The sequence below is a fragment of the Nothobranchius furzeri genome, chromosome 1 (assembly GCF_043380555.1).
Source record: "Nothobranchius furzeri strain GRZ-AD chromosome 1, NfurGRZ-RIMD1, whole genome shotgun sequence".
In the NCBI taxonomy this organism is placed as follows: Eukaryota; Metazoa; Chordata; class Actinopteri; order Cyprinodontiformes; family Nothobranchiidae; genus Nothobranchius; species Nothobranchius furzeri.
In genome coordinates, this window is record NC_091741.1 from 109,037,814 (window position 1) to 109,064,197 (window position 26,384).

General features: G+C 42.3%; 1 protein-coding gene across 4 annotated transcripts in view; it reads left to right on the forward strand.

Moving 5' to 3' along the window:
• csnk1a1 (casein kinase 1, alpha 1) overlaps positions 1-25,857 on the forward strand; it is a 40,503-nt gene extending 14,646 nt beyond the window's left edge. For 2 of the 4 annotated variants that reach the window (XM_015963163.3, XM_015963406.3), the window contains 6 exons: positions 20,496-20,635; positions 21,091-21,169; positions 21,250-21,324; positions 21,614-21,720; positions 22,533-22,681; positions 25,181-25,857. In XM_015963163.3, the coding sequence (XP_015818649.1) occupies positions 20,496-20,635; positions 21,091-21,169; positions 21,250-21,324; positions 21,614-21,720; positions 22,533-22,681; positions 25,181-25,188 (558 nt within the window). In that variant the 3' untranslated portion in view covers positions 25,189-25,857. Of the gene's footprint in view, positions 1-20,495; positions 20,636-21,090; positions 21,170-21,249; positions 21,325-21,613; positions 21,721-22,532; positions 22,687-25,180 lie in introns of those variants that run through there. The other 2 variants (XM_015963323.3, XM_015963244.3) reach the window with 2 other exon arrangements.
• The last annotated feature ends 527 nt before the right edge of the window (positions 25,858-26,384 follow it).

Sequence of the window (26,384 nt, forward strand, 5' to 3'; positions counted from 1 at the left end):
CTACTGTCTTTATTTGTTTGAGATTATTGTTCAGTACCTGGACCTAGCATTGACTAGTGGTATAAAGTTGATTTTAGTTGAACAGTTAGAAATGAACTCAAGCTATAATAAAAATAAATGCTCATCCCTTTTGCTGCAGAGTTTACACATCAAATTAAACTAGTAGATTTTTTTACCATCTGGGTGTAATCTGGTCTGAAAAGTGGAATTCCTTTTTGTGTACAAATACAGATCGACTTCTTTGTTTGTCCAAAAGGAACTCATATGTTGATGCAGTTCACTTTGATCTTTAGAAACATCTCGTAAAATACAACGGAGGAGCTGAGTGACTGAAAAGTGACTAAAAAGCCAAGACTTGTCTAACGTTAGAACTTGTTAGAAGAAATAAGTATGTTCCCAGCACACTTCTTATCAAACCAAACAAAACCTGATTCCTGTTTGTTTTTTAGCACACTGAGCAGGCAGTGTAAACTAAATATGCCTTAAATTCAGTCTGCATTTTAAAAGATGCTGCTGACGGCGTGGTAGCTTCAACACTGATGTAAAGTCCTGAGTGTAAATGCGACCTAACTTTTTAATGTTGCACATGAGAAAAAGTTTCAGGTCGCACCAGTGCGACTTGTCGTTTGAGGAAAAAAGTCTCTGATGATGAAAATATCCCTAAGAATTACCAACACACACACACTACTCCCATATTGTGCTCTAAACCCCTGTGAAGTCCAGGATATCCTGTGTTTTTATGCTTGTGTGCAAAGCTAAGCTATTCTGGTAAACAGAGTGGATGTAGCACAGGTGAGGATAAAGTGGGGAAAAAATCTTGAGGCATCCATTTTTTTGCCAAGTTGAAGCAAAACTCTGGATTATTATTATTTTTTAATCTGATGGCACCAACTAGTGGCAGACAAGTGTATCGCACAAAGCCGTGGTTTTCACTTCCATATTTACAGCCAAATGCCATGCCTCTCGTTCATAAATGCACTCCTCTAGCCGACAAAACAGAGCTAGAACACATCGTTTTACAATCATGCTCATGTTATGTTGTGTAAGGTTGCCAACTTTCCATCAGCTGAGGCACATCCTCAAATGCTGGAGCACACTTTGTCATTAACATCTTTATGTAAGCTGTGTGGCTTAATGCTGACCGGCGCTCAGTTAATATAGCATGGAGCTCTATGGGATGGGGCTGGCCTTAGCAACAACAAAAAGAGATATTACCTATATCATGTCACAGACGGTCACTTTTCCAGATTACTAAAAAAAAAAAAAAAAAAAAGAAAAGCGTACATAGAGTGATTTTTTTCTAAGCAAAGTCTCTGAAAAGGAACAATAGATATTTCTGGTGTTCAAAACCTTTATAGAATGTAAACATGCCGTTTACCAATAATTTATAGAAAGTGTGTGTGTGTGTGTGTGTGTGTGTGTGTGTGTGTGTGTGTGTGTGTGTGCGTGCGTGTGTGTGAGAGAGAGAGATTTATATAGGTTAATAAAGATGTTAAATCTATTCACGTGACGTAATCATGGTAATCGTGAGACCATGATTATTTTTCAGACTATATTCGTACCACCAAAATTTATAATCGTTGCAACCCTACTTTGGATTGAACAGTTAGCCAATCACAGCACTCTATAGAAAGATATCTGCTATGCTTAGTAGGGATGGGAATTGATAAGTTTTTATTGATATCAATGGCATTGTCGATTGTGTATCGATCCAATTCCCATATCAATTCCAGAGTAGTTAAACAGGTGTTAGTGTTGTCAAAAAAATCGATACCTAGATATAAATCGATACTAAAAGTGGTATCTAAATTAGATATTCCATCCCTGTGGTATCAATATTATGGACTATTATACACAGCCTTCTTCGAGTACACCGGCACGCACGACAGCCAGATGCCGTAAAGCAGTCTCCGCCTCCCAGACAAACAGAAGAAGAAGACGCCGCATGGCTACATTGCAATTTCCCACGCGAGTTGTCTCCGATCCAAGTTTTTTCTGCCAAATAAACAAACAAAAACATAAACAGCGAATTTAGGAGGCGCTTCACAGCCCAACTTAATTATCATACCAAGTCCGACACATAGTTGTATATTCACGCTTATGTGCTTAAAGGAAACTCCCGTTTATTGCAACCCGGACTTAATTTCTAGCTTGTAGTACGTTTGTTTACTCACGCTGACAACTTTGGTGCTACTTGGATTCCCCGGGGTATTTAGATCCATTGGCGAATCGCCATCAGCGTATATCCATATAACGGGTGCGGACGGGCGCCCATGGTGCAGCCTCGAAATAAGACATTATCTGCACCAAAACATCTTCATGTTGAAAGGTTTTGTTAGGAATCATTAACGTGATTCCCCTGTTCGTTTGGAGCGAGTCTGGGATTTCTAGGCGTAAACAGACTAGCTGCGGCTAATTAACCGGCGCTTTTAATGACATCACTGCCGTGCGCCAATCTGTTTTTAGTAAGACCACCGGTAGATGTACCTTTGTCCTACTGTGGAGAAATTTGTTTTCTCCCTTTATTGACCAACAGAGTTGTTCAAAAGTACAGAACAAAACATATGGCATTACATCTTATGACAAAAATGCACCTTAAACAGAGTTTAAGCAGCAAAACATCACTCTGCAAATAGTGTGTATATAGTGAGACAATTCATGATTTAAAGCGTTAACTTTCGCCAGTTTTTGTTTGCACGTTTTAAAAAATGCTAATACTTAAAAGGTTTAAGCACTTTATACACTTAATTCTTAACATTTAATTTTTGCAATATAAATTGAGGAATGCTATTTTTTGAATAAACTTGTTCAATAAATTGGTGTTTTTAAATGGCATCGAAATCGAGTATCAAGTTTTTTTTCAAGTATCGAATCGAGTTTGAAATTTTAGTATCGTGACAACCCTAAACAGGTGGCAGAAAACTAACTGCACAGCTCCTACATTATAACGGTCAGTTTCTTTATGATAAATAATCAGTCGTACCTCTATCGGTTGGAAATGTCTTTCCATATGCTCTCCTTTCTGCTCCCTGTGAAGGCAGAGTAATCTTGTTTGGTGCAGTGTTGCTGTAGCTTTTGTAGAGTGGGAAATATCTCCCCACAGGTCAGACCTTTGTCACTGGAGTCTGCTGGTGTGGAGGTCTGTATATATACAGCTAATGACGCTAACATGATAACAGTGTTAGTTGATTAGTTAACTGCAGTATTAACAGTAGAGGAGATGTGAACGTCACAACGCTGCTGCATTGATGTTCACTTGTCCGGAGTGGGTCAAAACACCTCATTAACTCTAGTTTTAGTGTATTTTGCTTCCAAAGGCTTTTGTATATTCGTAATACTTCCTCCCTTGATGAAATATCTACTTTGCAATTATTGCAAGTTACCCTGGCCTGTTGTCATGCTTTCTTGTAAAGTATAACCAAACTTTCGAGCATGTGTGCCGCTTAGACGCCACGTTTCCTGCTTTTGTAAGCTACGCAACGTGCGCGGTGACGTTATTTGCGCCAACCGGAATTGATGAGGGGAATCGTTTGAAAAAGTGGCAAACGATTCCCAGGAATTGAACCAATGGGAACCGGTTCTCAACAAGAAACGGTTTTCGATTCCTAACCCTAATGCTTAGCATTAGCAGCTTTGAAACAGCTTAGGCATCAACTTTATACTATTGAGACGTGAGCAGATAGAGGTGCTTTTGTGTCAGAAATAATGTATTTGCTTCTTTCTTTCCGCTGTGTGGTTGATTTCCGTGGTGATAAATGCGTCATGTTTGTTTTGCTGTTTCCACCCCAAGACTTGGTTCTGTCTGTGCTGTGGTTATATATGATGATTTGCCAGGCTAGCGAAGTAGAGCATCTTATTGGTCCCTGTGTAATAGATATTTTTATTTCGTCACTTGTGTTTGGTATTGTCTCTGCCTCATTTAAGATGGCAGGTGTTAAGCCTGTTTGGTGAAAAAAACAAAACCAAAAAACAATTTTGAACCAACACTAGGGCTGCAACAATGAATCGATAAATTCGATGGAAATCGATTACTAAAAGCGTTGGCAACGAATTGCGTCATCGATTCGTTGTGTCGCACAACTCTTCCAAAAGCGCCCCTCCCCCCCTTCCCGCCCGCCGTTGCGCGCAGACCAGAGCAAGTCAGATCAGCGCGAGGGAGAGCCGCAGATCAGCGTGAGGGAGAGCCAGTACCGGCAGATCAGCGCGAGGGAGAGCCGGCAGACTTGCGCTGCTGCGAACCGGTTCCGCATTGTCGCGCAGCGATCCAGGCAGCTGCTTCCAGCGCACGGTCCATTCTCAAAGTGGCGCAACCAAAAAACTATAATTAGCACACGATCGTTCATGTCCGCACATTTTCTCTATTTTCTGTCTTATTTGTGCCTGAAGCTCGCTACTGCGGAGCTCATCACCTGTGCTGTGGTGATTTCACCTCACGCAGCATCGAAAACGCGCTCTGCGCTTTTCGGTCAGGAGATCCCTTTGATCTGCTCAAAAGTAACTGATGAGGTGAAAAGGTAAGAATCCAGGCAACAGATTTTCTGGAGAATTAAGAGGAGATGCAGGAAGATGAGAGACAGACAGGACAGGAAAATGGTTAAATAAAAACAAGAAAACAAAACAAAGTGTTGAAAAGTCAAATGTAGGTAGATTTATCTCCACAACACGTTTTTACCAGTAAAAAACAATAAGTTATACACATGTCATATTTACACATCTGATACAATTCAGATCACCTTCAAAACTCAGTCACACACCCAGGGCCGTTTCAAGACATTTTGGGGGCCAAGGCAAAATGCCCCCCCCCCCCCATAACTGGGCTCCCCAGAAGCCTCTGTGTAATTCATGCCCTCTCCAGGAGTGTTAGTTATACAGTGTTTATAAAAGCCCCTCAGACATTACTGACATGTTCTAATATTATCAGATGAAAAACTAAATTATCAGACATGCTGTCTCATCTGCTTCTTTTAAAAACTTGCAAAAAGTAACAAAACTATTTGAAAGCCACTATTTGTGGATTCTCTGAAAGTTTCCATGGAGTGTGTGACAACTTATTTTTTCATTGATCCTATCGTCTAATCTCACAGCTGAAACAAGCATCCTTAATAATCTGTGCACAGGAAGCTTACCGATGCTGTAGTAAAACAAAAGGTATAATAATTTATTATTAATAAAACCTTGTTGCAGCACTAAAGCATAAAAATGAGATTTTGCATTAAATATGCAAAATATTTACATATGAATTGTTTTGGAGCCCTTTTATTGGCAGAATCTGATATTAATTTAGTTCTTACAAAAAATGGGTCCCAACATGGTTTGTGTGGCGTTGCCATAGTGTGACGTCATAGGCACAGATCCCCTGTCCTCTTGTTTGGAAATGGAAATATGGTCACCCTACATTTAACAAACTGTCCACCAGGGCTTTTGCGCTGCACAGAGACGCTTCGCTTCCTACGACTGAACGTCAGTTGAGAATCATTTTCATGCAGACTGACCAATGAAGAGAGGGCCTCAAGTTAAGACCCTCTCCTCATTGGTCAGTCCACACGAGGTGGGTCAAAGGTTACTCTGGGCGGGTTACGTGTTGTCAGGCATTCAAGTATTGAGTATATTTACTGCATATTACAGTAAAATATTCTATATGTGACCACATTATGGTGATCCTTGGGTCGTGATGATGGAGCCCTTGAATATTGTTGCCCAGGGTACAACAAAGTGTTAATCTGGCCCTGGTTCCGCCGTCACATTCCCGCAGAAACTGGTTGATCACACCGGGGCCAGACTACTAGCGTGTGGTTTTACAACCACAATGTCCTCGGAAGCAAAAACGCTTTTAAAAGGGAGGGAGGAGTCCTAACTGTTGCTGCAGGCGTGTTGTGTGAGAGTGCAGTTATATACTGGTTAATATATTTTTGGGTTCAGTTGCTTTCATGTGGCCTAATGTGAGTCTATTTGGGATCATTGGAATGATCAGCAGCATTTCTTGATGTGACTTTATGGCAGTTGCCCAGGGCATCATCGCAAGGAGGATGGCATTCATTTACTTTTGTTTTATTTGGTATTTTTTCAGTCAGTTTTGGAAATAGTGATCAATTTTGATTAATTCACAGCCTATGTTTAATTACATTTAAAATAAATATTAACAGATGAGATCAAACAAAACAGATGAGAATTGCCCTTAAGCTGTTTAACTTGGACCAAGCATTTTAGGTCACAGATAGATGTAGCTTAGGGTCTCTGTCTATACACCTTATAAGACAATTTAGGTGATGGCATGTTGTTTTTCTGCTATTGAACTGTTTTCTAATAATGTTGTGTTAAATAAAGTGAAGGAAGGAGAGAAATAACGTTTCCCTAGCAGTTTTTAAAAATTTCCCCATGTAATCCGATTAATCGATTAATCGTGTCGAGACCCCATCCGATTAATCGATTATCCAAATAATCGTTTGTTGCAGCCCTAACCAACACAGCCAGAAAATTTCAAACCCATCTTTAAGATGTCTTTGTAATCAAAGCTTCTGAGGGGAAACATAAGCTAAATTATTTCGTCCAAAAAGAATATTATTTTTTGGGACGAAACGTTTAAAAATAAAAAAATTTTGGGTTATTAGCAATCAGTTTTTCGTTAAAAGCACTTAACAGAAAATGCGTTATTACAGGCATCTCTAGTAGTATCCTTATGGTAAACAGATCCTTGGTGAATAAAGAGAGCTATCCATTCACTGCTATGCTGATGAAATTCAACTTTACTGCTCTTTTGGTCCAAATGAGTACCTAAACAAGTTGCTTGTCGGACACCATGCAATGGTTAAAACAAAAAATATTTAAGCCTAAACTCATAAGACGGAGGTCCTCAAATTTACCCTAAATTTACCTCAAAATATCCCCAGTAGAAATCAGTTTTTTTTTGGATCTCTGGTTAGTTTTGTCAAGCCATTTGTACAAAATGTGTTTGACACAGCAATGTCCTTCAAACAGCAGTAAAGAATGCTTCCACCTTAGAAACATCTCCAAATTAAAGGCCCTTGTATTGAAGGTTGAGCTTGGTTAATACTTTATTCAAAAATAAAGTATTTTTGAATTGAATTCAATTGAAATGATCGTCCACGCACTTGCCTCCTCACACCTTGACTACTATAATAGCTTTTTAACTGGTTTAACGCAAGTCTTTTCTAGAAGACACACCATGCCAGCAAATCAACATAACACTGCCGCCATGATATGTCTTATGAACGCGTTGTGGTGGCATGATGTTTTGGGAACGTTGCGGCATTCGTGCCGCCACGCTTGAAGCAACAGAAAGGCGTCATTATCGTGTGGGAAGTTACTGCCGTGCTCCGGCTGGCAATTATTTTGAAAAGGAAAGTAAAAACAGTCAGTGAATTTTACTTTTGTAAACCGAACCAGCTGAGATGATAAACTGGAGAAATGCAGAACTCCAGAAGCTTCTCTCCTTTAGAGCTGGAGGTCAGTTCATCAGAGACTTCATGGGGACTGAGTCACAGCCAACTTTAGGAGCGGCTTGTTGAAAAAACTTGATGAGCGCAGCTTTGATCGCAATAAAAAGCAAGTTACGTCCAAGATGAATGGAAGTCCGCGGCAGTGCGGAGACTGCCACATACCCTCTTTATACTACCATCACACAATCTTTTGTAAAAATGAATTGATTGCTCCACATAACTGCCACGATCAGACCATTTATAAACAGCCTAAGGGTCTCTGATGCCGGCGCGGAGTTGTGGCAAATTGACAGCAAAGTTTTCCAGAAGAAACAGGATTGATTGCAGTTTATGCAAAATCCTTCTGCAAGGCTTTAAACTAGGGCTGGGTGATACGGCCTAAAATCAATATCACGATGCACAATATGTGCAGAAACAAAGGTTGTCCACTAGATGGAGCTGTCACATGTATTACGTAGAGTCACATTTTTATGTGTCAAGTGGTACAGCTTCTTAAAGGGACATGAATTAGGGCTGGACCTAGGGCTGGGCGATATGACGATTTTAGACCGTTTTACTATCTACACATCTGACGGTCTGTCATTTTTGAGAGACCTTTTTATCACGATTCACAGCTCTGCTGTTGAATTTCTGCCTTTGAATGAAAAGGGAACTTACCCCAGTCGAATGACACGCCTTTGTTTGACCCTTAACCAATCAGAGTGAGTCATAGTAATATATTAGTGCCCCGCTTGTTTTCACCTGTGTGTGTGAACAAACATGGCTTCGGCCGCGGCTGAGAGCGACAACGAGGTTTTCGTTCCGAAGAGGAACGCCTTTTCTATAGTACTGACCAAGCACCGATTCACGTCATTTCAAACGGTGCCTCGTTTCGGTACCCGTCCTTCATAACGAGAACTTGCCAAGAAAGCTGTGCATACGCAAGAGCGTTATGTCGTCGCTCGCTGTGAGCCAGTTGTAAACAGAGCAGCATGGTAGAAAGAACACATGCTAAAGCTTGGGTCCACTTAACTAAATGTGATGGGTAACTGGGTGATGATGAAACCAGCGACAACGATCTAAGTGAGACATCCTCATCTTAATCTGCTCCGGTAGGTAAATAAAATTAGCTTGATATGTTAGCTTCTTTTTCGCTAATGGTGCATTCGCTTTCTCCTCGGAACTCCGAATTCCCGACTAGAAGAACATGAACGCGCTCTAAAGTTTGGCTTCACTTTACTAAATGCGGCGGGTGATTGGGTGAACATGAAACCAGTGACAACGATCTAAGTTTGAGGCATCATCGTTTAAATCTGCTCCAGCAGTTAAATAAACTGTTTAAGATAACGTTAGCTTGATAAATTGGCTTCCATTGCCACAATTGTTATCAGCTAACGGTGCGTTCGCTTTCTCCTTGGAAATTCTAACTTCCCAGTAGGAAAAATCAAATGAAAAAAGACGGCAAAAGGAATGAAGATACACAGTAAATTTAGTTCACAGTAAAGATGTTTGCTTCAGTTTAATTATCAGCTTATAAAACTACAAGGACGATGTTGAAATACAAACAGTTGTATGTTATTTATCGTGATATTTACCAAATATGGTTATATATTGAGAAAAATATATATTTAATTTAGGGCTGCAGCTATCGAATATTTTTATAATCGAGTACTCTATCGAATCTTTTTTTCGATTAATCGAGTACTCTAATAAATTACCCTTTTGTATTTGTAAACCATTATATCAAATAGCATGTTATAATTATGAAAGACCTGTTAAAATGAGCAAGCAATTGCCAGTTATTCAAGTTTTATTCAAAATTAGTTTTCAAAACTTCAGCACTTCAACTTTACTTCACAGTAAACAAATGGCTGTGCAAAAAATAAGTACACAACCTGAGCCGATTTTCCCCTCGTGCGAGAATATGCTAGCCTGCAAGCCAGACAGAAACTAGGAGGATAACTGTTGAAGTAGCGCTGCGAGCGGCTGCGGCCCAAACAGAACCGGAACCGCTCATGGTGCATGCGCAAACAGCTCGCCGGCTGTTTCCCTATTAACACACGTCCGTTTTAATTTCAACACTTTTTTACTCACACAATAACAAGGATTGTCGAGAAAGCATGTTTGCTGTGGTTATGTCAAATTATACTGATCACAAAACATTTATTTACTTTCTTTCGTTTTCCTCTCATAAATACCCGTGTCCTCCTGCAGCAATCCCGAGGGACAACAAACATCAATAACACAATAAAAAGTCCGACGTTTTGTGTAAAAATGCTATTTTTTAGCACATTTTAAGTCCGACGTGTTGCTACCAGACGTACGGTGTGAGCTGAAACTGAGTGCTACAAACGAAAAAGTCGCACAGCGTCTGCAGAATATATGGAAATACAGGCTAAAATGCATTATCTTGTAGAGGCTCAGAGTCCGCTTGCAGAAGTGACATTTACAGGTGCTGCAGCATGGAGGATGTGGTGTTGTGCTAGGCTAAATCCATTTTACAGTATTTACACTGGACTACGTTTTCCGCCTAACGACGTGAAAAATGGTCCCACATCTTGACATTTTCTGTCTTTTTCGCACTCCACCGGGGTCCACGTTGTCCGCCATGGCTTAAGAGAAAGTTAAGTTGTATTCGCTACTCGCGTGTGCAGTCCAGTGGGCATGTGCGTCACTTATTTCAGTCCGGGTGAAACATGACCACGGGCGACTGCAAAGCCACGAATTAATTAAATATGAATTAAACGAATCCTCGAGGCAGAGAATTTGACTCGAGGATTTTTTGTACTCGAATTATTCGAGGTACTCGAGGAATCGTTTCAGCCCTAATTTAATTATAAAAGAGAATTAAAATATGAAACACTCAAAAGTATCGAAAATTGGTACCGTTAAGTGCCGGTTTCGATTCGTAGGTACCGGGAATTAGTACCGGATCGATTCAAATGTCAAAGGTACCCATCCATATCCATTATATGGAACTGGTTTGGTTTTTCACCAGATGACAAAGTGCAGCGAAACGTCATTTGCAAAGTTTGCGAGGAGAGCGTCAAGGCAAGTGATGGCAACACCACGAACTTGTTTAATCACTTGAAAAGAAGGCATCCCAAACAATACAATGAGAGCCAGCTGGCAGCTAAAGCTAAAAAGCCTGTGGCTGCAGCGGCAGCGGCTAGTGCTTCTTCCAGGCAGCAAACACTAACAGAAACACTCACAAAACTCACTCCCTACGACAGAGACAGCAGACGATGGAACAGTGTGACCAATGCAGTGACGTACCACTTGGTTAAAGATTTGTGTCCCGTGCGAACAGTAGGAGCGGGATTTAAGAACATGATAAAAACATTGGATCCGCGCTACAAGTTTTCCAGCCGCAAGTATTTTTCGAACACCGCCATTCCACGCATGTACGCTGAATGCAAAGTGAGAGTTGCAGAAAATATTCAGAATGCGCAGTTTTTTGCTACCACAAGCGATCTCTGGTTCAGCCGCACATCAGAGCCGTATTTGAGCTTAACTATCCACTACATGAGCAACTGGGAGCTACATAGTATTTTGAACAAGTTAATGTTTGCACAATACGTTTGCAATTGACATGTTTGCACTTTATGTTTACGATTTTAATTTATGTTAAGTTACTTGAAAAACGAGAAAAACTGATTTTTGTAATTGTTTCTCTCAGGGCTTTTATCATCTCTGGTGTGAGTTTAAAATATAAGTGTGTTAGCACTGTGCTGATTATCCCTAATATGAATAAATGTTTGTTTATTCAATGTTTCTCTTCTTTAATATGCAATTGAAGTTATGCTATTCATGGATAAAAGATCGTGATAAAATCAAAATTATGATAAAATATTGGAAAAATCGTGATATTCTATTTTTGCCATATCGCCCAGCCCTAGCTGGCTGATATAGCAAAAAAGTGTATGGATAAAAAAATGTTTTATATTGATCGATATCCATAATTACTGAAAAATATTTTAAAAATTGTAGAAAATATTTTACGTGCACCCCTGGCTAGGGTTGGGCATTGAGCATCGAGCATTGATTGGAACCAGTTCCAACTGTTCATTTTTCCCAGAATCGCTAAACTTTTTTAATTTCGATTCCTAGAATGCCGACGGAAGAGGAATCCGCAGCCAATCTCCGTGAAAAATAAACGTGGAAATTGTGATCAGCGCTTTCCAGAGCTGATCACACTGTCTGTGTGCAGCACGAGCCCCCCTCCCCCCACCCGGCGCGCAGCGGCCAAATCTAAACAAACGCGTCTGCCGAACTTTTACTCCCTAATGTAAACTTTAACTCCTGCAGCGTAGAGGAAACTTGTTAAAATATGTCAACACGGTGGATTTAATAGAAGCTTTAAAGAACAAACTCTGGACGGTGTGAGGTGAGTTTGTCTCACACACACGGAGCGTCAGCAGTCAGACACGTGAGCGTCAGAAGGCTGAAGTAGAATAATTAAAGTCATCATGTTAGAGAAGCTTCTCTTTTGTGGACCACACCAGCTTCTGCCACAATAAATAATTATAATGATAATAATAAATCACTCACAAAGTTGTGGACATTTTAATTTCCTTTCTGAACTATTTCCGTTGAGAGTTTTAATGTTTAAAATCTGTTAGATTGTTACTGACAGCAGCTACGTTTAAGTTTAACTTCCTGTTGTGACTGAACGCTGCTGCAGCATGGAGGTGTAGTTCTCAGTCATCCTGGACATGATCATCCTGAGAGTTTCAGCTGAAAACAGCTGGACGTTCCTGGATATGTTGGAGACATTTAGCCTCTCATCCCAGAGGCTTCTTCCAGACTTTGGTTGTGGTCAGAAACAAACCCACTGGTTGTGCTGCAAGTCTTTTTCTTTTGTTCTCCAAAACATGTTTTTGTCTAAATGAAGGTGATGTTGTTGTTCATAGAATTAAAATTCATGTTGAAGTTAAGATTATTTCCTCAAGTAGGACCTGTGGTTAGCTGGCTCATGTCATGTCTTCAAAGAATCAGATCCGGGAATCCATAGGAACCGGAATCAAAACGAGGAATTGGAATCTGAATCGTTCAAAATCAAACGATGCCCAACCCTACCCCTGGCCATTTTATTTTTAGTATTCTGATTTTTTTCTCCGCCTCTTCTCGCTGCAACGTCTTTAGGGCTGCCACAAACCACTGTTTTAGTAGTCGACTAATCGCGTCATTTATAAAAGTTTAGCTTATTGCACCAAGATGCTCTAATATACCATCATTAGCTTCTAGTCTGAAGTGTGATCAGCTATGGGCCATCTAATAATAAAGACAAGATTATCGCATAGCAAACAACTTAAATTAACTTGTAACCTGTTGATACAAATGCTACAACCACATGGAGGTAGGCACCTGAAACCAAAAATGACTTGTGTTCACAAGAGGCATGGTGGCGAGGTTGAAGCGCTTCATCTTCCAATCTTCACTCAGGAAATAGAAGGACACATCAAGTTAGGCCTCTGTAGCACGGCTGGTCCACACGTCAGCAGTCTGGGACCATCGACAGCTCTGAGGGTCTGCTTTAGCGTAAAGATAAAAGATATTGAAGTTAGTTTATTTACCAGATTAATAATTCTGTTAAATCAAATAAAGTAGGTTAAGATTTAACACAAAGAAAATGTTTCATGCTTTAAAAATATTAGTTTCTTGATTGTTCAGTCAGCAACCTTTTTATTTTATCATAAATGCATTTTATTCTACTGTTTTTTTTTTATTTCACACACACACACACACACACACACACACACACACACACACACACACACACACACACCTTAAAAGTTGTGTAACTCTTCTTCTCCATCATGGTGGTGAAGTGGGACCAGCCTGGTAGATGGTTGTTGTCATATATATGTCTGTAAACTCCACTGTAACGTAGCGGGATGAGATAAATCATTATCATTTGTAATTGGATTTAAAAAATTGTTTATAAAATAAGGTTTATTTTATTTGTCGGCGTTGTCGTGACGAATCGACTAATCATGGCAGCCCTAGACATTTGCTGCGGCTGCCTGTCGCTCTCTTTTGGTTTGAGAGGGGAGGGCCTGGTGACGTAGCGTGCCGAGTCTGTGGATTTGACTGGTTAGGAGTAAGTAGTGAGTCTAGTATGCTGCTACCGGATAGGTTATAATGAAAAAAGGAAACTTTTTTTATCGAAGTTTTATCAACCAGTTTATCTATCGCACCACACGTCTATCGATAGATATATTGAACTATTGAATTATCATCCAGCCCTATGTTGCATGAATGTTGCCAACCTACACACATCTTTTAATTTTTTTAATCAAATTTATTGACATGCGAAAAATTATCTCGATAAGAGTCAGAAATTTCGATAACGATATATTTTCGATTTTTTTTGCCCAGCCCTACTTTAAACTGAGGCACACAAATGGTCTCATGTTACACTCTTAGCCTCCTTCACTGGCTCCCGGTCAATTTTAGGGTTCAGTTTAAAATCCTGAACTGATGTTTAAAGCCTTTATTGTCAAGTTTTCCCTCTTTAAAAAACCTACTTCCAATCTGTTAGAGCTCCCTTCGTGGAAACGTGTGAGTGCATAGATGAATGCTTAGTTGTAATTGTGAGTTCACCTAAATTCAAAGTTCAACTTAATTCGAGCCGTAAAATCTGCTTGTAATATAAGATATTATAAAGATTGATGCATTCATCCTTTTAAAAAGGTGTTAAACGTTGTTTCTGGTGCAAATGTGACTGCCAGTGATTGACCTGTTTCATTTAGCCACATTAAAAATTCTTTATTCCCAGTTGCTCTGACTGGATTGCTATTTTTACTTTATTCTGTCAAAACAAAACAGATCTTTCAGGGTGTTGGTCGGCATGAACGTAGCTGATGTAGTTTAGAATATTCTGGGAGTCAGATTATTTCAAACTGAGTATTCACTGGTTTAGTTTTATTTCAGTGTACACATCTGTTTATATGTATAAGATCACATATCACTAATTTACCTTCATCTCAGATTAGAAACGTCTGTGATGGACCGAAAGCGAGCTCTGATCAGGCTAATAATTAGAATGCAGATATGCTAACCACCATACCACCAACACTTGTGAACGGTTAAATTTACTATTTTCCAATGACTAAAGAAGCTTTTGTACATATGTGTCAGACACAGTTAGGATATCCCTTATCTGTCTGGTTAGGTTTATTGTAGAGCTGGTGTGCTAATGCTGGTGTTGTGTTGGTATAGATCTACACTTTTAAACACCGGCGTGTTTTAGCAACCAAACGTTAACTAGCTCCACTAATGCTTGCTAAGCTGATTCCCATTCTGTCCCGCTCTGAACTTGAGACAGTTATCCACACCTTCATCTCCTCACGCTTAGACTAATGTAACTCTCTTTTCACGTGTCTGAGCAGAACCTCCCTGAACCGTCTACAGGTGGTTCAGAATGCCTGTGCTCGGCTTCTGACCAAGTCCTCCAAACACACCCACATCACCCTGCTTCTCCTCCAGCTTCACTGGCTGCCAGTCAACTTCAGGGTTCATTTCAAGATCCTGGTTCTGGTCTATAGGGCCTTACATGGACAAGCACCATCATACATATGTGATGTTCTTAAGCTGGGCGTACACTGTGCGACTTTTTCACTCGCAGCGTTCAGCTTCAGCTCGAACTGTACGACTTCTCGCAGGGCAGATCTCACGAGTCATGTGCTCACACTGTATGACCCAGTTCTCGGGTGCGACCTGACTGCTCACACTGTACGTCTGGTAGCAACACGTCGGCCCTAAAAATATGCTAAAAATAGCAGTTTTTACTCAACACGTCAGACGTTTTTGTCTTGTTTTGCCTGTTGTCCTTCGGGAGTGCTGCAGGAGGACACACAGGGATTTATGGGGGTTGGATGAGGAAAACGAAATAAAGAAAGTAAATCTGTGTTTTGTGATCAGTTTAATTTGACATGAACACGACAAACACGCTTTTTTGACAATCTTTGTGAGTAAAAAAACATGTAGAAACAAAAACGAACAGCGTGTGTTATTAGGGAAATAGCGAACGAGCGGTGTTGATGCAGGATTGTGCATGCGTCGTGAGCAGTTCTGATACTTTTTGGGTCGCAGCTGCTTGCAGCACCGCTTTAACAGTGCGATACCCTCACAAGGGACGAGCGAAATATTAAACACGCCAGAAGTCCGTGCGACCTCACGACTGCTGATCGGCAGCTGGTCACGTGGTGTTAATCGCCTCTCGTAACCCCCTGTACACTACACGACCGCTTGGCGCAAAACTCACCCCAATCTCGTGGATTCTCGTACGAGTGGAAAATCGGCTCAAAAAAGTGAAAAAGTCGCACAGTGTACGCCCGGCTTTAGTCCCTTCACCTCCAGCAGGTCCCTGAGGTCCAGTGACCAAAGCCTACTGGTTATGCAGCACCGGGCTAAAGACCAAAGGTGACAGATCATGTGCTGCTGTGGCCCCCAAACTCTGGACCTCTCCCCCCAAGCCTGAGATCAGTGTACTCAGTGGTCTCCTTTAAAGGAGTCCTCATCCAAAATTTTGACTTGTCCACTAGAAAGTGTATATAATGGCTTCCTATTGATTTTTCACTGGCAGGAAAGTCGATATTTTTAACATTGGGTCGTTTTTTTAATCTTGGCTTTTTCAACCAGCCCACGAGCATGCGTAATCCAAAATGAGATCTTGAGTTCTGGCCTTACTGTCGTCACAAAGGTGGAATGTATAGTACCATATATGGACAGTGTAGAGCAGGGATTCCCAAAGTGTGGTGCGCGCACCCCCAGGGGTGCGCGAGCTGCCGCTAGGGGGTGCGCGAGATGAAAAATGTAATGGCTGCGGAGCTCAGAGAAGTCTGTCATATGTCACCATTAGCGTAGAAACTCATTTGTGGGTGGGCCAAAGAAAAAGTAAGTGGGCACAATAAATGTAATTGAAAACAAGTATATTTTTGCGCGCGCGTGCGTGTCCTCCACATGTGCGCTAGCTTCATAATAACAATGCGCCGAGCTTCAGCACTCTGACCTGCGCACGCCGATATGTTCCGTATTTGATCATTTTTAACGGTGTTGGAGAAATCTGAAGGTGGTGAGTCATTCTGGCAGATTGTAATTAACACCTGTCTCATGCAGGTGTTCTGACGTTGTAAACCTTACACACAGAACATTGTGGATGTAACAAAATAACAAGAAATGATTCCCATTCAGGCTATTAACAGCGCGCTGACGATCTGAAGTTTAGAGTGCGTTTGTCAGAGGTCAGACGCGTTCCGGCTGAACCGGCTCACGGGTGTACAAGTGAGCACATCTGGGCTGGGCAGAAGGAATTTTACAACATTGGTTTAAATAGCGCGAGACGCGGTGACTTGAGCGGCTGTGCCGCGCGCGCACACGCACGCACACAGATTCAATAAGCGCACACGCTGCTTTAACTCCGGCGCGCCGTCAGACTGAAGGCAGAAATGAACGCTGCCTCCACCATGATAAAAACTTTTAAGAGGTTATTTTTCATTCAAGGTCAAATTAAGATATTAGCTTCTGGGATGAGTCGGTCTGCTCCAGCCTGTGACTCCTCATGAACCTGACCACATCTCCTGTTACTGCACCATTTGCTATTCCGGTCAGCATGACAGCGGATCGCAGATTCAGCCACACCATAAAACAGCAATAAGTCGGTCTGAGGCAAAAGTGAACATCATGGCTATATCTTGTCCCCTATTGACATTTGATTACGCACAAGTAGGTGATCAGCTCAGGTTTACGCAGAGCAGAAGGAAGGAGAGCGCTCTGGCCGCACAGGTTAAACGTTCCTACTTTAAGAAAACCGTTAAATTGCATTGTTTATGTGCTACCTGGGCACTCTAAATATTCATTTAAAATTAAATCAAAGGAAATTGTAATGGTATCGAATGTTTATTAATTACTATTTAAAAAATGAAAGTGATGGGGAATTTTTTTTAACCCTCTCTGTTTAGCTTGACTCCATGCCCCGATGTTGGGGGGGGGGGGGGGGGGGGGGGGTGCGTCGACATGGTCGGGACATAGAAGGGGGTGCGCAGCTAAATAAGTTTGGGAACCACTGGTGTAGAGCAACACCGCTATAGCCCGCACTGCTCCGCTTCCAGAAATAATGGCCAGAAAAGACTTTGTTTCAACTTATATTTTGGAACTAGTTGTCTTTGAAAATATAGTAATTATGGTTCATATTATTAAACTTTTATTTGACTAACGTTGTTTCAGCTGTCATCAAGCATCCAAATGTTTGCAGGGTTTTAACACCTTTTCCGGTAATAGAAATATTTTCAGTGAAAATGTGTCAAAGGGATAGCTCAACTAGTAAGACACCTGACTTACACGTGGAGGACCCGGGTTCGGATCTAGGCTGGGTTATCAGATTATTTGGAGTTTTTTTTCCCATGATATATTTTTTACAGTAAAAAGACGTCCAGATTTTTATTTTTAAGCGTTCAAATGAGACACGCCAAAAGACATTGAATTCACGGCCAGAAAAGACGTCGGTTCAACTTTTATTTTGAAACTATTTTTCAACCGTGACGGGACACGTCATTTGCAATCGTAGTATGTCCAAGGAAGGTCCTGTCTTTCTCGCCACGCTAAGTTCACAGCTTCTTTACAAAACTCCCCAAAACAGCTTCCTGTTGGTGACGGTGGCAGGAGAACAGTCTGCACTTAGCGAGGGAAGACGCCGGTTTGCTGCTAAATCAAGTAGTCAGTCGTAGTAGAGCCCTTCCAGCCAGTCATAGATGAGAAAGATGGGATCTTCCTTGGACATCCTATGATTCTAAATGACCCATCCGGCACAGCTGAAATATCGCGTGTGCTCTCGCAAGAAAACATGTCCTTTACATAAAAGGGTCAGAAAAGCAGTTTTGAATTTATTTTTCTAAAATCATTTCTATGGCCTATAATACGATGTAGATGTCCGTGGGAGTAACAGGTGAAAACACACCTGTTCAACCTGGTTTTTGCGTGACCTTCATCGCCACTCTCTCCTTAATCTGCTCTTATTCCGCCTTTCCTGGAATCTGATTTCTCTTTTTCCTATTCTTGTTCTCTCTCCCTTTCCTTACAGTTTTTTTATTCGTATATTTTTTGTCATTTTAAACATATTTTTTTTATCTTGTTAATATTTAAAAAAATTGTTTTTGTGAAGCGCCTCGTGATTTTTATCTTGAGAGGCTATAGAAAAGATTGTTTTCTTTTCATTCTGTCTTTGTTAGTCTTTTTTTCTAGCCAGAATAAACTGGATTTTCTGGTTTCAGGAACAAAAGCTGCTGATTAAGCTAACAGCTGAGCTAACGATTGTCGGTTTTAGTATTAGCAGCTCAGCATGAATTTTCCAGAGACACGGTGCTCAGACTGTAGCCTGTGAGTGGAAAAAAATAGACTTTCTCAATTTAATCTTAAACGGCAAAATCTAATGATTTGATTCATCGCCCAGCCCTACTCCATACCCCCAACCAGCCAAATAACCTCTTTTGTTTCCTGCAGGGTGGAGGAGACCAGTGCAACATTGGCTTTACAGACCTGCTTTGGGTTTAAGGAGTCAGATGTTGAGCAGAAAAATAAGTGAAATATGCTGGGTGACGGTATTAGCGAAAAGAGGGAACACAAGTCAGGGTTTCCCCCAGCGCTTTGTAAGCCTGGCGGCCCACCAGGCTTTGCTTGGCCACCTGCCAGGCTAAGCATCATGCCCCGCCCCCCTCCCTGACCCTACCGTGTCCGCTGACACGAACGGCGCAACAAAACTAGAGCCCTCCATCAGCTGACACTGGTGAGAAACAGCAGCGGAACGTGTGCACAATAACCCAGTTCTGCTCTTGAGCAGGGTTAGGGTTAATCCATCCATTTTCATCTGCTTATCCGGAGTCAAGTCGCGGGGGCGGTAGCCTAAAGGTTGGTTTATGCTTGACGCGTCTGCGACGTTTGCACGGCTCCGTGCGGCAAAATTGCGTCATTTTAGCAACCGCGCCCCTCCACCTGGCCTCCGCACGGCCCAAACTTTCCGCACCGCGCACCTAGGAAATTTTCTAACCACCTGGATGGTCGAACACGGAAAAACATGGCGGACTGGCAATAACTAGTTATGGCAGAGGTTTGTAAATACAGACATTTGTATGATTCAGCTCTCAGAGATCACCGTGATCAACATGTTGTTAATAATTCTTGGAGAGAAATAGCTCGCACTGTCGGAAAAGACGAGGACGCTGTTAAAAATGCTGGAAAACATCAGGGACTGATATGTGTTGGCAAGGAAGGGGAACAAATGGAAAAGCTGTGATCCTGGTGGAAACAAGAACACTCCACCAATTCTAAAAGAGCTGAGTTGGCTCTCAACTTTCATTAACAACTGTTATAAACAACAATAATTTCTACTTCTACAGTGGTGTAGTGTTGGATGCTTGCTGTAGAGCTCCATGCTGCCCCCTATATATATTAAAAATATATATGTATATATTTACAGTATTGCCATACTCTGATATAATGGGATCGTGATTCATGTACTGTATATTGTATCTTGAGGTATCCGGAAGTTCTCAGCTCTAACAAACATAGTTCTCACACATGAGATCAAATCAACTAAAATCACAAAAACTTAATATGACATATTGACAGAAGAGTTTGATGTATTATATGTGTAGTATGTAAAAGTTGGGTCATTAGAAGCCTGAAAACCGACACCGATATTTTTCGATATTCAGTCAAATCATTAATGCCGACATCGGCCGATATTAATGGTAGACATAATATTTAACATCCCAACTTTATACACACTAAGATTTGCTGCACGTCAACCATAGACTCGTTAGTGCTGGCATTTGACTAAATATCACTATTGTAGTGTGTGTGTGCGTGTGCGTGTGTGTGTGTGTGTGTTGTCTCATACATATTTCATTTCAATGCTGTCAGTTACATTCCCAAAGCCAGTGTGCGCCATATTTTATTACAAGTCTGGCATTTTCTTCTTCTAAATAAACTGTAACAACTTCTATTTTTGAGTGTTGATGGCTGAAAGCATAAAAAAAACTCTTTCTCTGTTTCTTACAGTTGTTCCTTATCGACTTTGGTTTGGCGAAGAAGTACAGAGACAACCGAACACGACAACACATCCCGTACAGAGAAGACAAAAACCTGACTGGCACAGCGCGCTACGCCTCCATCAACGCACACCTGGGCATCGAACAGAGGTCGGTGTGTCGCCTCCTTTGTAGTTGTGATTTTTCATAAAAGGAGTCTGGATAATGACATCAATGAGTGGAAGTGTGTGTGATCTTTGTCTGAACCTGTTCTTCACACCAAGTTCAGAAAGAACAAGTTGTATGTCGGGACGTCTAAGGTCATTGGCTGATTTTGTCACTAAAATGTATGAATTGGAAATCATCTATCGGTTTATATTTTTAATGACAACTTTTACACACCGTGCACGTTTTATGCACGTGCACACACACACAAATTATGCTTCTGCTGCAGGGTCAGTTTAGTGGTGGAACGTTCCACCGCCTTCTGTTCGTACAACTGAAGGGCCAGCTCGATGTTTTCAGTAGATAAAAAAGTTTGATGTTTCACAGGAAGCGCCACCATTCAGTCCCTCTGTTTCCACCTCTGTAACAAACACATCATTAACGCTCTGCTCCTCCTGCAGTCGCCGTGATGACATGGAGTCACTAGGCTACGTCCTGATGTACTTCAACAGAACAAGTCTGCCATGGCAGGGACTAAAGGTATGGAGATGAACCACTCGTCACAGCGGGGTGGCCTAGCAAGGTTATCTGCACTAAACCCTGAATTGTTTTTTATTCAGGCCGCCACAAAAAAGCAGAAGTATGAGAAGATCTCGGAAAAAAAGATGTCCACCCCTGTTGAGGTCCTCTGTAAGGTAAATGACCAAACCTGTGGCTGTCCTCTAATAATCTTTTCCATCTCCAGCAGCTTGTTTAGATTTTTCCTCACCACCAGAGGGAAATCGCATCATGTTAACTTAGTTTACCTATTTAGCTAAACACACACCAGCGCTCATACCACTAAGTTCCCTCATACCATACCAGCTGCGGCTCTAGCTCTGACTGGTCTCCAGTAACTGCTTCTCCCTCAGACATCTGCCTCCCTGCCTCTCTCAGAACATCTAACACTAACCCAGTTGGTGTCTTGTACTTGTGTGTTTCCAGGGGTTCCCAGCAGAGTTCGCCATGTACCTGAACTACTGTCGCGGCTTGCGCTTCGAGGAAGCTCCGGATTACATGTACCTGCGCCAGCTGTTCCGCATTCTCTTCAGGTAGTCAACCGTCGGAGTCCACGTGTCTGTGGGATGCTCGCCTTAAGCCTGATTCATGCTTCTCCGTCAGCTCCGCAAGGGACAGACACGCACCGATTGACGGAAGCGTTTTGCTCTCATACTTCTCCGTCTCCTGGAGAGTGTTGCAAAGCAATTCCCCGGCAGGACAACAGAGGGCGAAGCGCTGTTCTGTGGTATCCTGTCATGTATCGGTCCAAGATCGTGTGTTTATATTGTGTTTTCTGTATATAAGAGACTTTTAACATGGACATATTTGTCTCTCATCCTCCTCCACCTCTTCATGCACTCGCCACCTCTAAACCCACGTTTCCTGTCATTTCTGTCCACAAATAAAACGCTTGCTGTGCATCTTTTCACTCCTCCAGTCACGGGGGATTAAACGTTCATATTTTAGTTTTTTCGCGAGGTATTCTTCAAGCTTCTCCGTGTCTGCCTCTAGTTATCCTCGGCTCTCTTTATGTTTTTGAGGGCGCAATGGCGGCGGTGTAGACAACAGCGGTGCCCTGACCAATCACAAGCTCGCGTTCTCCGTCTCGTTCGACGGATGTTTAAAAGAGTGGGCTCGACTCCGTACGTACTTGCGTGCCTACTGGGGCCCTACGCAAGGACGGATAATGGCGTTACGTGTCTCCGCACTGACGCAGACGGAGAAGCATGAATCAGGCTTAAGCATGGGCCTGAAGCATTTGGTCATACATGTCTTTCTGTGTGTGTGTGTGTGTGTGTGTGTGTGTGTGTGTGTGTGTGTGTGTGTGTGTGTGTGTGTGTGTGTGTGTGTGTGTGTTCTGCAGGACTCTGAACCACCAGTACGACTACACGTTTGACTGGACCATGCTGAAACAGAAAGCTGCTCAGCAGGGGGCCTCCTCGGGTGGCCAGGGCCAGCAGGCACAAACCCCCACAGGCAAGCAAAATGACAAACCCAAGCCTAACATGAAAGGTTAGTAGCAAACAGCCCAGAGACGTTTTTTACAGACACAAATTGCTCATTTAGCCTGGTCACGTAGGACTCTTAGATACCGTTTGGTTAACTCATGACATCCCTTCAGAGATGAATGCTGCCTGGCTCAAAAAAGTCACACACTGCTGTTGGACACACAGAGTTTGAGTCAAAGCTGTGGGGTTTAGACCCGTCTTCTGCATTCTCATGTTTATCTCATCTAGATGGACTTTACTGAGCTCAGCCCCCTCCATCATTGCCTCCAGCACATCTAAAGATCAGGGCTCGGATCTGAACATCTCACTGTTTTATCCTGGCGAGCCGTGACGGTATCGTTTTCCTGAAAGGCCCCGCCCACGTTAGGGAAGCAAACGGAGAACCCGGGGAAAGTTCACCCCTGTTCCTCTAGGTTTTAGAACCAGCCCGTTTTTCAGCCACGTCCTTATTTAGCTGGCTTGACGCAACATCTGTTCAGAGACCTGCTCAACAAGTGCGTCCAGTCAGAACTCGGCAGGTCCTGATTAATGAAGCAGACGTGTCTGAGGAAACCAGCGGAGGCTCTCCCTGAGCAGGGCCCAGCGACCCGGACAGGAAGGCCCTCCAGCAGAACCAGGAAGAGCGTCCTTCTGTCTCCAGCCCTGCAGCCTCAGGACCAACGTGTGGATCTTGTACGACCACACGGCCTCGGAGCGCTGCTCCCGTTTCCGGCTGCAGCTCTGGTCCAGTAGAGCGAACCGATGTGTAGTTTAAACAAAGTTGTGACTTTTTTTGGTCAGGCATTTTTAAAGGCACCAAATTGAAAACATTGTGTCTTGGTGGAATGTTAATGCCATGTGGCATCAAAGCATGCCGCATGGATGTGCACAGAAACATTAGAGCATATCAGATTTAATTCAATTGGCCTGTCTCGCTGAAGCAAAGACGTCCTTGGGGAATTTGACTACTAACTTTGCTGCCTTGGGATTGTGTTCCTGTGTTAAAGCTGGACTACGTGCTTTCACCCAAAACCACTCATGCTGGTGCTTCCAGATGGGCTCTGATCACTCCTCTGACTCTGCTTCACCTCAGTTTTACTCCTCCTCTACTTCCTTTTAACTCCTCCCTGAACACTGCCCTGCCACGAGTCCTCTCGTGTGCTGCTGCTAGTGGGATGTGTGTGTGTGTGTCTAACCCGTTCTGTGTGTGGTGTCTGATGCACACAGGTTGTCCTTAGGTGTGTTCCCGACTCATTCATTTCAGTGTTGCAGATCACTCAGGTCTGTAGCTTGGCCATGGTTTACATTAGCATATGGAAAAAGGAGAGATTGAACCAGCAACCTCTCACCTTCAGGAGCTCCAGCTGCCCTAATATCACTGTTTAGCTCGCTAGCTACGTAGAAGAGGCTTAAGCTGATAGAGAATCCACCCGTCACTCGGTTTCCAGCTTCTCATCCAGACTGGATCCAGCTCACGCTGCTTCTTAGCCTTTTTGTCCCCCAGCAGGAGTGGTCTTCACACGACTTAACCGAGAACTCATCGTCTGGTTGTTCATTGTTCCGAGGGTAGAAGGTTTTGGTCAGCCCTACACGAGCAGAGATCCTTCAGTGGTCGTGCTTTTATTGTCCAGCCTGCACCTGCGTAACTGGGCTTCCTTTTTTAGAAACAAGTGTTTTTGAGCCCAAATCGCTCATGTTACATCTACTGATTCAACATAATTGGTCTATAGTGACCTCTTGTGGCAGCCTTGTTGTAATCAAGTCAATAATGAGGTCCTCGATTGTGATTGTTGTAGTTAAGGGTGGATAAACGTTTGATAAGTGTGTTGTTAACGTATAATTAAGGTTTAGGAATACCTTCTTGGTCCCAGTGTCTGTGGAGAGATGAATGTAAACTAAACAAGTGCAATAATAATAATAGTAATAATAATAATAATGAGGTGAATGGGTGATGTATTTCCCAGAGAAATATTAACCTGTATCAAGCCCGTCGTTGTCTTTTTGTGTCGGACAGATCACCTCCGTCTGCTTCCGAGTCGGGTACAGACGACCCTCGACACAGGCTATGACATCATCGGGGGGGGGGGGGGGGGGGGAGTAATCAGGGTGTTGGGTGACCCCGGGTGTGAACAGGACTCTCATGGGGGACGTGGTTGCGTGGCCTCCCCGTCTGCTCTGGTGCAAAAGTTCATTCATGTCAGCGATTCAGCTTGAAGCTGAACCTGAGTCAGACTTGTTCCGTGCCAAGCCTTTATTTGTTATGACTGATGAGTACAGCTGATGGAGACCCCACACTAAGAATCTCAGACAATAAAATAAATAAAACAAGGTTTTCAATAGAGAAATGTCAGGACTATAAAGGGTTTACTCGTTCTTGGTCCAGGTCCTTTTGCTTTCTGAAATGAATGAACGTTAGCACCACGCTGTAATGTTTCGAGGTTTTCTTGTGCGTGCGTTGCCTCTTTTCCAGCAGCTTCTATCAGCAGGTGTAAGACGGTCCTCTTCTCTCTCTGTGTGTCTGTAGGGTTCTGAGTGGTCCCACCCTGACCAGATCCACTGTTGGAGACCAGAACCAACAGGTGTCTCTTCCTGGACAAGCGACAAACAAAGTCTGTGTCTTTCCTTTCATCATAAGTATCTATGTAATGTATAGATCTACACAAGGCTTGGTCAGTTGTGTTATCTATATGTTCCTATGTGTATAAATCAAATTCCACCTGGGAAATATTTTTCTCCCCCTTTTTTATGGGTGAGGAGGCTGTAGATGCCATCCATGCATACGCCCCTTTGACCTATCTGTTTGTCCTTCTTTGACATCTTTGAGGTTTCGTTGGAGACTGGTTCAGATGGTCACTTGACTACTTGTTTCTTCCATTGGAAATAAATCATCCCTTTTTTTTTTCTTTTTTTTTTTTCTTTTTTATACCAAATAATTGGTAAAACATGTAAACTTAAACCCTGATTTTCCCTTAGACATTTGAAAGATGCAACTCTGGATGTTTATTTACAAAAAATGTTGGATTTTGTTTGTTTTCTCCTTGTTTTCTTATGGTGATTAAAAGTTTACCAGTTGATCATATAAAGAGCAACTGGCAGCAGTTAACGGTAGGATACTTCTGCTCTCTCCCTGTTTGGACTTAAATCTGTTGTAAAATGGTTTTCTCCAGAAACGCCAATAAAAACGTTACTTAACTCAGACAACCGAGTTCACATCTGTTCCTAATCCACCTCCCCAGTTCCCACACCAAGGTTCCTCCGTAGAACATGCTAGAACATCTGAACCTGCTGCAGGTGTTTAAAAATACAGAAATCCAGATTTTTCCCCTTTTCAAGCGTTTTGTATGTATTTGGTTTATTTATTTTTTTGTTTGTTTTGTTTCAGAAATCTGTAAAAATGACGGTCTGACCTTGTAGTGTGATATACCGACGGGGACATAATTGTTGGTACCCTTCGATCAATGAAAAAAAACTAAAGTCACAGAAATAACTTGAATATGACAAATAAGTAAAAAAAATTCTATGAAATTTAACCAAAGAGAGTCAGACAATGCTTTTTAACCAGGCTTCAATGGAGTAATTTCAAAACTCACGGAGCCGGCCTGGACAAAAGTGATGTAGTCAGTCAGTGGGCCAGTATACAGGGTTCCGGGTAGTTACTGTGCTGTTTGGTGAGATGGTGAGTACCACGCTAAACACGGACCAGAGGAAGCAGAGGAAAGAGTTGTCTC